The 14,077-nt window shown below is 31.4% G+C and overlaps 2 protein-coding genes across 4 annotated transcripts; one reads left to right on the top strand and one right to left on the bottom strand.

Moving 5' to 3' along the window:
• The first annotated feature begins 272 nt into the window (after window positions 1–272).
• On the top strand, window positions 273–3,054 carry LOC7462943 (proteasome subunit beta type-4). The gene is made up of 7 exons (XM_002324209.4): window positions 273–428; window positions 533–608; window positions 717–793; window positions 1,013–1,142; window positions 1,261–1,420; window positions 1,537–1,722; window positions 2,697–3,054. Exons 2-7 carry the CDS (start codon window positions 541–543, stop codon window positions 2,808–2,810), a joined length of 735 nt encoding a protein of 244 aa, XP_002324245.1. The 5' UTR covers window positions 273–428; window positions 533–540; the 3' UTR covers window positions 2,811–3,054.
• A 5,895-nt stretch (window positions 3,055–8,949) lies between these two features.
• LOC7458977 (sulfite exporter TauE/SafE family protein 3) lies at window positions 8,950–12,306 on the bottom strand. Of its 3 annotated transcripts, none has more exons than XM_024589980.1 (12): window positions 11,889–12,306; window positions 11,604–11,763; window positions 11,129–11,329; window positions 10,983–11,047; window positions 10,776–10,803; window positions 10,595–10,668; window positions 10,428–10,514; window positions 10,289–10,339; window positions 9,981–10,202; window positions 9,722–9,815; window positions 9,472–9,612; window positions 8,950–9,359 (listed from the first exon to the last, which is right to left on the bottom strand). In XM_024589980.1, exons 1-12 carry the CDS (start codon window positions 12,102–12,104, stop codon window positions 9,271–9,273), a joined length of 1,428 nt encoding a protein of 475 aa, XP_024445748.1. In that variant the 5' UTR covers window positions 12,105–12,306; the 3' UTR covers window positions 8,950–9,270. The 3 variants fall into 3 exon arrangements, with proteins under 3 accessions (XP_024445748.1, XP_002324817.1, XP_052304826.1); XM_002324781.3 differs by having other exon boundaries at window positions 10,595–10,665; XM_052448866.1 differs by lacking the exon at window positions 11,889–12,306 and adding an exon at window positions 11,431–11,458 and having other exon boundaries at window positions 11,604–11,729.
• Window positions 12,307–14,077: the final 1,771 nt, after the last annotated feature.

Genomic DNA, 14,077 nt, shown 5'->3' with positions numbered 1-14,077 from the left:
TGTGGTCTCAGGTTCGAGCCCTGTGGTTGCTCATATGATGGTTACTGGAGGCTTACATGGTCGTTAACTTCAGGGCCCGTGGGATTAGTCGAGGTGCGCACAAGCTGGTCCGGACACCCATGTTAAACTAAAAAAAAAAAAAACCAAAACAAAACGTAATTCAAACCTTGTTTAAATTTTATAGAAAAGCCATGGGCCCAAAGAAGCCCAAACTTTCAAGCCTTTGAACTAAGCTACTTGGCCCGCCAGGGAGAGAGTAGAAATCCGAATTTTTCGAATTTATTAATTCTTGAAAAAAGAAAGAGTGAGATTTTCTTTTTCTTGTGCGAAAATTAAAGTCTTATAAACGAAAAGCATAGTATTTTCTTTAACCAAACAGATCACAGACCCTTTCTCTCTCTCTCTTCTCTCTCGATCGACACTAAAGTGTAAGTCTTTCTTACTGAAATTTAGTAACTCTTTCAAATTTGTAATGGGTTTTTGCTAATAACTCCTTCTCGTCGTTGTTTTTGTTGATTTTTTTCAAACGCAGTTTAAAGAATGGGGTCTAGTTCTGAAACCAAACAGAACAGCCTTTTGAGCTCTGAACCTGGCATTCAAAGAACCCAGTATGCCGCCCTTCTTATCTCTCTCTTTATCTCAGTGTTTATTTAGAAGTTTTATTGTAAAACTGGAGACTTTTTTAGGGTTTTAAATTTGTTGCTGTATATATGTAGGTATCCATATGTGACTGGGTCATCTGTTGTTGCTTTGAAATATAAAGATGGGATTTTAATGGCTGCTGATATGGGAGGTTAGTTTCTTTGATACCCATTATCTAGTTATTATCTATGTGAGTTTTTATTTTTTTTAATGGTTTACTGTGGAGGTGCTTAGGGTTAATAACTTAAAGGGGGGAAGTGTGATTTTTGCGCTTATTTGTACCTAATAACTGGACCCTTTAGAAAGAATTGCTAGAAGTACTATAATAATTCTTCTTGTTGATATATTTTGTGGCATTGATAATTGATAGGTTCTTATGGGTCCACGCTGCGATACAAGAGTGTGGAGAGAATTAAGCCTGTTGGGAAGCATTCTCTTATTGGTGCTAGTGGAGAAATAAGTGATTTTCAGGAGATTATGCGTTATCTTGATGAGCAAGTGTAAGTTTTAGGGTTTGCTGCTGAGAGAAAAGTAGATTAATAGTTTTTGCTTGTGTTGCTGTTGTTTATTGTATTATGTTATTTAAATTGTTGGTTTACATTGTCTAATTATCTGCAGCTTGAATGACAATATGTGGGATGATGGAAACTCTTTGGGGCCTAAAGAGATTCACAGCTATTTGACCCGAGTTATGTATAATAGGCGTAACAAGTTTGACCCGCTTTGGAATACACTTCTTCTTGGTGGTGTGAAAAAAGGACAAAAATTTCTTGGCATGGTGAGCATCAGTTACATAACCTGTTTTCTTTTCTGTTTTTAAACCTCAAAATAAGAGGAGTGAAAAGTTGTGTGCATTTTATGCATATGGGTCATTTGTGTTTATGAGTGTTGCAGGTCACTATGATAGGAGTAAACTTTGAGGAGAATCATGTAGCAACTGGATTTGGAAATCACATGGCACAGCCAATACTTCGTTCTGAGTGGCATGAGAACTTGACCTTTGAAGAAGGTGTTGCATTACTGGAGAAATGTATGCGAGTACTTCTGTATCGTGATAGGTCTGCTGTGAACAAGTTTCAGGTTCTGCTCCGTTTTCCTTACAACTATACGAGTTTAATGTGTTATGGAATGAGATTCTAGAAAAGTAATAGAATTTCATGTTACTTTACTGGAATTGCTGCCGTTTGGGTGCCAACATGGTGAAAGAAAGGTTAATGCTTGATACAAAATGGTTAGCATTAAGGTGCTAGTAAGTTGAGTTGATTCTCTTAGGTGCATATATCATTGTTTTACGCTCTTTTAGTTCAATTTTGTTTTTCTTTTTGTTCATGTTGAATTGTCACTGCACTTCAAAATTTAGGTAACAACATTGTTGTTGGAATCATATCATCTTGTATGGTGATATGTTTTTGTGGTTTAAAATTCTCTGTACTTTTCCACAAATCCTTGCTGATAAAAATCAGAGTAAACAAGCTTTTAATTCGTCAACCATGGTGAAATAATCTGATTTTAGTGTACTCCCCTGATCCTTGTTAAACAAAGCAATTTTTGGCAACAGCGAGCTTATTGATGGGGTGTAAAAGATGAATGTATCATTTTATGTTGTTGAAACTTGTAATAATCTCAATTTTTTTTGGCAACAGCATTTTATAATGATTTTTAGTGAATAGAGATTTTCTCAGGGGGATCCTGTACAAGTAGTGTCTACTAGGATGTGCTGAGCATCTGTGCAGTTGCACACCTTAGGAAGACTTGTTTCTAGTAAATGATCTTCAATTTGGTAACTGTGGCAAGCTGCTTTGGGACTTCCAAAAGTATACTTAACAGAAACTGGATGGTTGAGGACCAGCTCAGCATCGAACCTCTTTCTATAGTTGTTTGTGCTAAGGGTCTTGATTTTCTACCATGACTTTAAGGAAAAAAATGCATCTAAAGGAAGCAAATCTTTCAATCATTGTTGTTGGATGTGTTTCTTTAGTTCTAATACCAGATAATTACATGAAGCAATGTTGTCTAATTTGACATCTGACGAGTTCACAATTTCCCAACTGCAGATAGCTAAGATTACTGAAGAAGGTGTAACAATTTCACAGCCTTACGCATTGAAGACGTTCTGGGGATTCAAGGCATTTGAGAATCCAACTGCTGGTGCCGAGGGATCATGGTAGTCATCCAGGAAGGAGCCACTTCGGAAATCTGTACCCAGTCATTTACAAATGGGACCAAACGAACATGACGAGTTGGAAGTTATTGAAAGTCCTTTGATTTTTTAGTTAATGTTTAAAACCATGGCTTGTTAGCTTGGCTTGATCTAAGCCACATCACAAATTCTGGATTAGAGTTGGTGGTTGGCTCGTGAGGAAAAGGGATTTTTTGAAATCATTTGAACCATAAATAATTAATCTTCGTGTACCTGCTGCTACTTTACTGCTATGAATTATGGGTATTTTCGCTTATTAGCACTAAAAGCAAAAGTTTTGGCCATATAACTCGATAAAAAAAGCATAGTATTGGTGAAATAATATACTGTTTCCAAACATGACATGTAAAAAAGTTGTGATTGAGACATGATATTTGGCAGATGATTTATGTCTGGGAACTGCAATATTTTACAAACTCCAAATTACCTCTAAATCGAAACCCTAACTAGACTTGAACTATATGTTAAAATTCTAACTAACTTTTAACTTTAATTAATGTCTAAACTATACTGGCAAGTAACAACTAACTTTATTTATAATCTGTAAATGATAAAAACTAACCCAACTCTAATCACTCATTAACCTTAATCTAAATCTCAAACCCAAACTCTAATTACACCATTAACATGCAAGTTCTTTAATAATTAAAAACTCTAATTACTCATTAACCTTAATCTAAATCTCAAACCCAAACTCTAATTACACCATTAACATGCAAGTTCTTTAATAATTAAAAACTAAGTCTTAACCTTAATCCAAATTCCAAACCCTAACCTTAAATCATTAACCCTAATACAAAACCTATAACCCCAAACCTTTAACCGAAAAAAAAAGAACCTAACTAATCCAAATTGTAATCAAAACATCAAAAATCAAGCACTAACCTTAAATTACAGACTCCAAACCCTAATCTTAAAAATTAAATTAATCCTAAATCCAAACTCAAAACCCTTTTCAAGCAACTTTTAACCACAATTTCCTCTAGATTTAAGCACTGTTTAGGAATGCGGTGCAAACCGCGTTCCATGAAATTTTAATTTTTTTTTTGTCTTAAATTATGTTTTCAGATCGTTTTGAAAAACTGATGTCAAAAATAATTTTTTTTAAATAAAAAAACATTATTTTGATGCATTTCTAGATGAAAAACACTTTGAAAAAAAACTACTATCACACTCCCAAACACCCTCTTAGAGTGAATTGTATGAAAACTACATTTTGTATATTTTATACAATGTTTCAGTGTTGTCCAGATGTCAATATTGTTAGTACAAACTCCAAGAGCAACTGCAAGTTTAGTAGCCTCGAACGGAGTCCAAATTACCTATAACATAAGTGTTAAAATTATACATGTTAGTAATAGTTAAACATTAATTTGAATTATGACACAAGTGATGTAACACATACTTGAAAAGGTTGTTGACTATCTAGCTTGCTTCGATAAAACAACAACATGTGTGTGATATTATCTTCAAACACCTTAATCTTACACCACCTAACATTACAAATAACAAAATTTGATCATGTTTAATATTGTGAGAGTTAAGACAATTTAGTTGCATATAATAAATTTAAACAACCATTATCTGTATCCTAATAGGAGCGGTAGTGCACCCCTATATCTTGAATTATCAGATTTGGCTTAACTAGAAGTTGAGGACAACCCACATGAAGATGATCCTAAGACTATAACCGTGTCAAAAAACCACAAAGTGATACTAAATTTATTCCAAACATTTCAAATGCAATGTAAAACTTGTTATATTGTTATACCTGTAAAAATAACTAACATCTCTCAACTTGTTTGACCCTCTTAATGCATGCAATTCATAAATGTCTATGCAAGCATGGCAAAGCCTCAACTATATATAAAAATCATGTCAAACTTCACTAAAAGCATAAGATAAATAAGCGACACATAATTCATGCTGAGATCCGTGAATAGGATGCTTTCAAATATATAAAGTATACATGCTTTGGTATACTTGCACATTTATTCAATGGGCCTCATCATCAAAAAAATATTCACAAACATTTATTAAAATCCAATGACATGTTTAATCCGCTCCTAATTGGTCTAGATAAACTAACGAATTGTGATGCTCTTCTACCCATTTGACTAGATGTTGGGACAAAGACATGAGTTAGGTCACGCTCACGCTTCATAGAAGAGTAGAAGATGTCCAATGCTTCTAAAATAATTACATTCTTGGTTTGAGTTATATGATTGTTTGGTTTTTAATGAAGTAATTTGTTAAATATTTTTTATTCTTCTTAGGTTTATAGCTTAAACCTCAGTTGTTGAAAACACATCTTTACTAGCAAGTATGGTTTTAAAGATCTTAGAACCTTTAATGAATTTAGCTAGCGTGGTGTTCAACTTATCAACCTTTTTTTTTAAGCCTTGTTTTCTTCTTTATGTTGGTTCATCTTATCGCAATCATCAACCACAATGCATGCTTTCTTTTCTAAAATATCTTTTTTAATAAGTAAACATGCATGATTCTTTTTTAATAAACTATACTCGGAACCTAACTTCTTGTATTCATCACACAATGTCTTAAATACACTATGCAATTCATTATAAGAAAGATCAAATTCATCATCTGAAGAGATTACCTCATTATCACTTTTAATTGCCATGAAACACATTTGACAACATGCTCTTCATCATCATTTAAGTTAGAGTCCGAGTCATCATTTCATATTGCTTTCATTGCTCATTTTTTATGATGGTTCTTTTTTATATTTTGAAAGAGAAGATAATTAACCTTTATATGTCTCGTCTTGTTACACTTGTAACATCTAAGTTCTTCCTTGCTAGATTCTTCCTTATTTTTATTCTTCTTAAAGGTTGAGAACTTTTTGATCCCTTGCTTCTTTCTTAGAAAATTTTAGAATTGTCTTGTGATAAATGCAATGTCCTCCTCCACTTCTTCTTCATTATCATCACTATCAACATGGTGTACGATTTTGATTGCCAAATTCTTCTTTGGTTTCTCTTTTAGTTCTTGCTTCTCTATGGTGATTTCATGAGTCATAAGTGATTTGATGATTTCTTCTAATGAAAGTTCGGTGAGGTCTTTAGCTTCTCGGATTGTCATCACTTTTGCTTTCCAAGTCTTTGGTAAGGACCTAAGAATTTTTCTCATGATATCAAAATTAGTATAAGTCCTACCAAAAGCATCCAAATTATTAGTAATAGTTATAATTCTAGTAAACATACTAGTTATGAATTTATTTGGAAGCATTTTAAATAACTCATATTGATGCACTAATATATCAATTTTTTATTCCTTTACTTGATTTATTTTTTCATGTGTTATCTCTAATGCATGCCATATATCTCTAGCATTCTTGCATGATGTGATCCTATTGAATTAACTTCTAATCAATGCACAATACAAGGTATTAATACCTTTCACATCCATAAATAACAACTTTTTATCACCATTGATATACTCACTTTTAGATTGAAGAACCATTATATCATTTTCAATCTTAGTAAGCTAGTGAGGTCCATTTTCAATACATAACTATAAATCATAATCAATAGATTGAAGATATATAATCATCCTAGCTCCATTAGGTATAGTCATTACTATCAAAGAAAGGTAGCCTAGAGGTTGATGATCCTTCATTTTGAACATTAAAATTAGTGGTTGTCATTCTACTCAAAATCTAAGCAAACTTATATAAATGATAACTAAGCTCTGATACCAATCATTGTTTTAGGCTTAGGGCAACAATAACACTTAAAGAAGGTGAATTAAGTGTTTCACTAATAATAACAATTATTGAAATTAACTCAATTAAATATAATTACCATAATTAGCCAATAATATAATTAAAGTGGTTAAAATAAAAAGTATAGGGATAGAAATTGCAAACTCAGTTTTTTAACGTGGTTCGACAAGCCTATATCCACACCTTAAGCACCAAACCGGTCTTAAGTATTGTATTCTTTACTAATCCGAGACAAAGATTACAATGTCCTTGATGAATCCTCATGAAGCCCCTTTTCACCATTTGAAATACCCCCTTCAAGATTTTTCACCTTGGTGATGTACCTCACCAATGACCAATAATTTTTCACTTAAACTCTTGAAGGATTATAATTTGTTTGAAACATAACAAAACTCTCTTAAATCGTAGATAATACAATTGAAGCTTATATCTCTATAACTCACTCAAAAGCACTTAAAATGTATGAAGGTGTTTAAGTATAGTGAGTGCGAGAATTTATACTCTTGTGCAAGAATATGAAGGTTTTATTGCACAAATATGAATATGATTTAAGATTGATGATTTGAAGTTGTTTTTGCTCTTAAAATAGCTTTTATGAGATATATTCAATTTTAGTATTTAACTCTGCAATTAGAAAAGCTATATATATATATATATATATATATATATATATATATATATTAGCAAAACTAGCTGTTTTATAGCCGTTATTATTCCTTTAACAAATGAAACGATCAACCGGTTTAGATTGTTCAAGCCAATCTATCTCCTATCGGTCGGCTAGTTCATACAGATTCCCAAGTATTCATCTCTGATGAATAAAAGGTCGACCGATTCACTTGGTATGGCTAAACGGTCGACTGGTTCAACTTAAAATCTAGTTTTAGCATTTTTGAACCCGATGAATCTTGAACCGGCTAAATGCATATCAATCATATAATGCATGCAATGTGAAGTGTGTTAATTCATTTTAATTTGTGCTATCAAGTTAGACATAAAGATTTATATAATTTTGCACTAAAATGAATCTTTAAGAACTAAGTCTTCACTTGCTTTGTATCTTGGATTTGTTGATTGATTTTTTCGTTTAATTCTCCATGCTTGTTGATGATCTTCATATAAATCTGTTTAAACCTATTCTCAACCAAGCATATTATTAGTCCAATTTTATTTAATTGTTGTCATCAAAATACATAAAATATAAATATGTGACCTAAAGGTCAACACAAACATGCCAAAAAAAAAATCAAAACTCAAACATTTCATTTTATTTGATTTCATTTGATTTATGGTTTTTGAATGAATTAAATGGTGTTTTAAGCTAGAAAAACTTTTTTTTTTTTTTTATATAGAGGTTTATAGGGTGGTTTTAGGTTAAAACAAGTTGAGATTTGGGTTTTTGAAGTTTAAAAAACTCGAACCCTGACTTTCTGATAATTAGAGATTGTTAAAATTTGAACCGAAAGACGACATGTTGTCTGCCCAAGCGAATGACTTGTCATCCATTTTATTAAAAAAATTAGAGTGAATAACGTGTTGTCCACTCATATAAAAAAAAAAGAAGAAAGCTAGGTGCCTATACATGGCTTTCCAAGTCCATATACGTCTATGCTTTTTCTTCTAAGCTAGATCTACAAGCCCATCCTTTCAAGCCTAAACGCATTTGGTTAGCTTATTAAATAACCTTTAATTTTTTTTCTCTATTTTCTAATTTTTAGTTTTAATATAAAATTATCTTTAAATAAATATATTGAAATGATATTTAAACAATAATCCAATTATGCCATATTTTTCAAGAAGATTATAGCTTTTTATGGTAATATTAACAATTACTTTATGAATAACTATATTAACTTAATATGCATTTTTTTTTAAAATATTCAATAAGAATAGAATATTTATTTGATTGTAATTTTTTATTTTTTTTTCAAATTTTTTATTCTCAATTTATTCATATAAATAAAAATGATGGATTCTTTTTTTTTAATATTGTTTTATTAAAATTTGCTCTCACAATCATTATAACTTTTTAAAAGACAATGCTTCAATAAAAAAAAAATCTTTTCATAAAAAAGAGATATATATACATGAACAAAGAAATAAAGTTTTTAATTAAAAATATACATTTTTTTCTTGCTTTAATTAAATCCATTAGATCTTTTATTGTTTTAATTATTATTTATTGTTTTCAATAAAATATTATGATAATAAAAAAAACATATTATTTTAAAAACAAAAAACGTTACATGAATATGAATAGATAATTTTGACAGAAAAAATACATTTATTATCTTTATTATAAATATCTATTTTAATTTTTATATAATTAAATAAAAATAAATTTTAAAAAACATCCCGAAACAACACGAAATGTACTAGTTTTATTCTAATTTGTATTTGTGGGGAATGGGAATTCAACACTATCAATCGAAAACGAAAATGAAAAGCAACATGAGGCTTCCAGCTGCAAATTGGGCCTACATGCGAAATGATTTTACCAGGGAAAGCTCCATTTGTGGGAAACTTTCGTTCAAAGCATCTACCATCATCATCAACGTGAGCGGCCATTAATTATTTCAAAAAAAAATTGAAACTCTTACGCCTACTTTAATCAACTTTAAGCATGTGTTCTATGTCACCTTCAATTAGTTAACTGTTCTATGTCTCTTGAACACACAGTACACTATGCTGCTGTGTACTTGCAAAGGTTCTCAAAACCCATATATTCATGCCGCTCAACCATTCCAATCGTTCTTGTTATGCCAACCCCACCTACCAAATTGAAGTAAAAAGTGTCTTCAGGATCTGAAAATTACTTTACCATGCTGAAAAGAGGAGAAGGCAGCTCCTAACAGCCTAAAATTATAAATTTACTGAATCTTACCTAGTGCTATGGCACTGATAAATATTGTGAAGGCTAGCACAAAGATGATGAGGGATGCCCTTCCAGATATAGTGATAAGTTTTGTGATAATATTTTGACCAATGAAGGCAGCAATGACGGCCACAGCAATAAAGTAGAGAGCTGCAAAGCCAATTGCATAGAGTATATTTGAGTGCTCAGCATTCTATGACTTGTGAGAAGAACATAGATATTTTTGATGAATTATAGGTGCAGGGGAACACTAACTCACCATAAGGTACAGGAAAACGATCCAGGAGATAATATTCTACAACAGACATTGATGAGGAGAACAACATCCCGAAGGTGGCTGTGCCACTCGATACCTGGGCAAGAATTGCGTAGTTAGGTGCTAGGGCTAATGGTCCAACGTTGATATATATATATATATATATATATATATATATATATATATATATATATATGTCGCCACGTAGTTACATTTGCAAGGATGTTCTGTTAGAAATAAAGAAATGTGCACAAGCTTATACCTGAGGAGGGATTCCCATTTCCAAGAACAATGGACCCATGACAAATCCTCCACCTATTCCAAGCAGGCCACCCACTATTCCAGCCACCACACCACAGACAGAAAACATGAGCAACCGGTGCACTTGCCAATCCATGATTTCATCCCCCTTGGATGAAATTCTCCGTCTTCCCTTGTACAGACCGATGGCCTCGTAAAGAAAGACTCCGATGGAAATTGGAATCTGTTAAAACATGGAAAGCATCCTTCAAACTGGATATGAAATAAAATCAGAAATCAAGATGATTTGCACCAACAGAACATGTATACCTGCAACAAGTTTAATACCCAGAAAGTTGTTGAACACGGGGCTGTATAGTTCTGTTGCCAAGGAGATGACAACTTTTAGTTTATTATAAGGAGAAATATGGTATGATACAACGATTATGGACAAGAAAGGAAAGAAAACCTTGGCAATCTGAACAGCAAGGTATGACACCCAAACAAAAACAAGAAGTCCAAGTTCCTTCCAATAAATATTCTGAAGTATGGTAACCTGCATTAATTATTCACTTATGTTAATCACAAAACTATATTGTCCTGGCTCATTTTCCACGGTAAACCAATCTTCAATACCTTGCTGGCCTTTGGAGGATCGTTGCCTTGTCCATCTGGAAGAGGTTTGTATTCAACTTCCTCACTACCACCTGCTACAGCATAACAGTTCACACATGTTAACTTCAGAGGAATGGACAGTGAGCGAGAATTGCTTTAAAAAGATTCGCAAGACTTGAAATCAAACCGCAGACGATCTCACCAGTTGACTCAAAACGCTTAGCAGCAACCTGAAATCAAAATCAAGTGAGATTTAAAAGTATAAAATGGGTTGATTTTTGTTATTTGTGGCTTCTATATAAGATTAATTATGAGGCATAAAACCATTGTTATATAGAATTTCCAGGGTGTTCATACTACTTTAAATGCTCCAGATCATAACAACAAGCAAAAAAAGCATACACACTACCTCTTTCAATATGGTTTCTATTTTCCATGTATCAAGACCCTTGAAAAATGCCTTCACTGATGTCCCTGAAAACCACCACAAGCAATCAAGGGTGTTAGTAAAAGAGGAAATTATGGTAATCAGAACTTCAATGCAACTAACATTACCTATGCACAGAATAATTAGGGTAACTGTGATCACCCAATCAGGAAATATCACATTGAAAGTGACACCTATGCTAATCCCCAGCATGAGCATTGGCTGAATAAGGAGCACCAAATCATAGTCAATCACAGGCAAATCAAGTGTTGGATGCCTTAGTCTAAGGTTATGGTAAACCGTTGAGACTGCTGCTCCCATGATCATACCTGAACAAATTAAACAGTCTAAGATATCATTGATTACACTCACTCTCAGCACCTTCCGTTGCAATCAGCAACTAGCTTCTTGTTCCCAAAAAAAAAAAAACCAGCGTTTTGAGGCTGAATCCAAGCCAACTGCCTCAGGCAAAAGATAAATCCAGCTTAGATCAACAAAATCAAAGGTTCAAAAGGAATCGAATGTATATGATTGTGCATTTCCCAATTAAAGATTTCAGTGATATACAGGAGAGGTCCTGTCAACAGAACCTTTAGACATTACATTTTGATATAGCTGTTGCTGATTTTGGATCAAACCCAATAATCAGGGTCAACATAGGAACGAAAATGCCGCCACCACCAACACCACCTACACTTCCAAATGCTGCTCCAAAGAATCCAATTATAGTACCAATAACAGCTTGCCAATTAAAACTTAGTTCCTGCATGGGAAAAGAAAATGATGGATAGAGTTGTTATATATGCTAACAGAGACACTTCATTCAAGATAATACATCAAAAATCAATCACTGTAATTGATAGAAACAAAATCAAGTTTTTGAGTTACCGGCCAAACATGTTGATAACCAGATTCATCAGACTGCCATAAGAAACTGATGATTTTCACAAGGTAATTAGGCTCGAGTTCTTCTGCTTCACTCAATCTAGACACTCCATGTTTTATGCTTCTTTCAGCAGAAATAAACGCAGAAGCTAACATGAAAGTGAAGAAAAGTATTGCTGCTGGTCTCAAAGATAAAAATTTGGCTCCAAGAAAAGCCATCAAACAAGAACCTCTCTACTTCTCTGTGTCTTAGCAATGCGAGGCAGTATGAAACGGTGAGAAAAAAAATATAAGAAAAACACTACCGAAATTTGCAGAGAAGATTTTGGAGAGAACAATTGAAGGGAGCTGGTAAGGTAATCAAAATGTTTTATTTTTTCTTTTGTTTTCTTTTTCTCAACAGAAACTTAGCTTACACAAGATTCAAGAAAACTACACATTTATGAGAGACAAGACAAAACTGTACAGGGCAAAATTATTAGGATCCTCTCAAGTTTTTTTTTAAAAAATTATTCTTTATATATATATATATATATATATATATATATATTATATATTGGGTTAAGGCATAATTTAAATTTTAATAAAAAAATAAAAAATATCTTTACATGTAATATTATTATTATTATTAACAGAAAAATTAAAGGGTATGAAAAAACTATGATTCACTTATACCTATCATATTGTGGATTATAATAATAATAATATATAATGTATTGCTTTTTTTTTTAATTTTTGTTATTATTTTTTTTATTTATTTGATCTTTCAATATTGGATTGATTAAAAATTGAGTTTTGTAATTTATTGCTTCTTATTTTGTATTTTTATAGGGTTTAAGGGTTTGCTAGAGTAACTCAAGTTGTCCTGATTTACGAGTTTAGTACGATATCTTTTTTTTTAAATGAACTTTATTTTTTAATCATCTATTTTTTTCTCACATAGTTATAAAGAAAAAAATATATTTTTTTAAAAAATTCACATTATTAAATTTTATAAAGTTTACGGATATGTTCACAGGTTTGACTATTTGACATAGTTTGCGGGTCTGACGAGTTTAATTTTTTTTAAAATTTCTTATATAGATAATGAGTTAATTGAGAATTCAATTTTATAATTAGTTTCATCTCGCTGGTCAGCAGTTCTAAATTTTGTTGACTATTGGACTAAAAAAGTAGTTTTACTGTGTAAAAAAATTAAAAAAGACGCACACAACCCTAAACAATCTTCTAATGACTATTGAACCAGATGAAAAGACCCAAACACCCCTAAATCGAAGGCTTAAATTTAAGTTTCTAAAGAGTAAAAGAGTAATTTTACTGTCACAATCCACAATAATTTGTGTTTAGAGCTATAATAAAATCTCCACACCATTTAATTCTATTTTAATAGAGAGAAAATGTTGTTTGACCGGTGTTTTCTAAAAAATTAATATTAAGGAAATATAGTTGAGACTAGCTTTTTTTTTTTTTTTTAGAAAACATTCTTTTCATATTAAATTACAAATCTGAACCCCAAATTTCAAACTCTAAATTTTAAACCCAAACCTTGGTATCTCAATCCTAAATTCAAAAATGGTATGCTTTGTCAAAAATTACCAAATCAAATATAACCCTGCTGATAAATAATGCTGGAATTGTATATCTATAAAACACTCTATTATTAATTAAAAAAACTAATAAAATTAAAAATAAAATTAAAAAGTATAAGGATATTATGGTTTTTACAAAGTCTTGTGATGTAAAAAATATAAAGATGCTTTTAAATGATATCAAAATTTAAAGAAATAAAAAAAATCCAATAATATTCTATCATAAGAGTTTTCAAGATTTAAAAAATAATTAAAAAAAACAGCTTTTAAAGATGTACGAGGAATGAACACAATTCTAAATGCATAGATAAATAAATCTAAAAAAATGCTCACTCGAATATTTTGGAAATTTAAAGAAATACAAAAATATTTTTTTTTTAAAAAAATATTATATTTAAGAAATTACTCTTTTTAGAAAGATAAATATATACAAAATGTTTTTTATTTTGTTTAAAGAAAAAAAATACTTTATGGTGTTAGAATTCCATGGTTGTTCAAATTAAATGTAAGAATATAAGAGAATATGGATTTGGGATTTAATAAAAACTGTTTGGATTAGAAAAAGTTGATCTCAACAACATTTTTCTTTAGCAATTACTAGTC

The sequence above is a fragment of the Populus trichocarpa genome, chromosome 18 (assembly GCF_000002775.5).
Source record: "Populus trichocarpa isolate Nisqually-1 chromosome 18, P.trichocarpa_v4.1, whole genome shotgun sequence".
Classification (NCBI taxonomy): Eukaryota; Viridiplantae; Streptophyta; class Magnoliopsida; order Malpighiales; family Salicaceae; genus Populus; species Populus trichocarpa.
This window is presented reverse-complemented; position numbering and strand designations above follow the sequence as displayed.

What these genes read in the sequence shown, in the direction of transcription:
- LOC7462943 (XM_002324209.4), top strand. Translation starts at nt 541, where the DNA reads ATGGGGTCTAGTTCTGAAACCAAACAGAACAGCCTTTTGAGCTCTGAA. An exon ending in AATGGCTGCTGATATGGGAG is followed by an intron (nt 794 to 1,012) that starts GTTAGTTTCTTT and finishes GATAATTGATAG; the next exon opens with GTTCTTATGGGTCCACGCTG. An exon ending in CTGCTGTGAACAAGTTTCAG is followed by an intron (nt 1,723 to 2,696) that starts GTTCTGCTCCGT and finishes TCCCAACTGCAG; the next exon opens with ATAGCTAAGATTACTGAAGA.
- LOC7458977 (XM_024589980.1), bottom strand. Translation starts at nt 12,104, where the DNA reads ATGGCTTTTCTTGGAGCCAAATTTTTATCTTTGAGACCAGCAGCAATA. An exon ending in AGCAACAGCTATATCAAAAT is followed by an intron (nt 11,330 to 11,603) that starts GTAATGTCTAAA and finishes TAATTTGTTCAG; the next exon opens with GTATGATCATGGGAGCAGCA. An exon ending in TTGCTGTTCAGATTGCCAAG is followed by an intron (nt 10,340 to 10,427) that starts GTTTTCTTTCCT and finishes CCTTGGCAACAG; the next exon opens with AACTATACAGCCCCGTGTTC.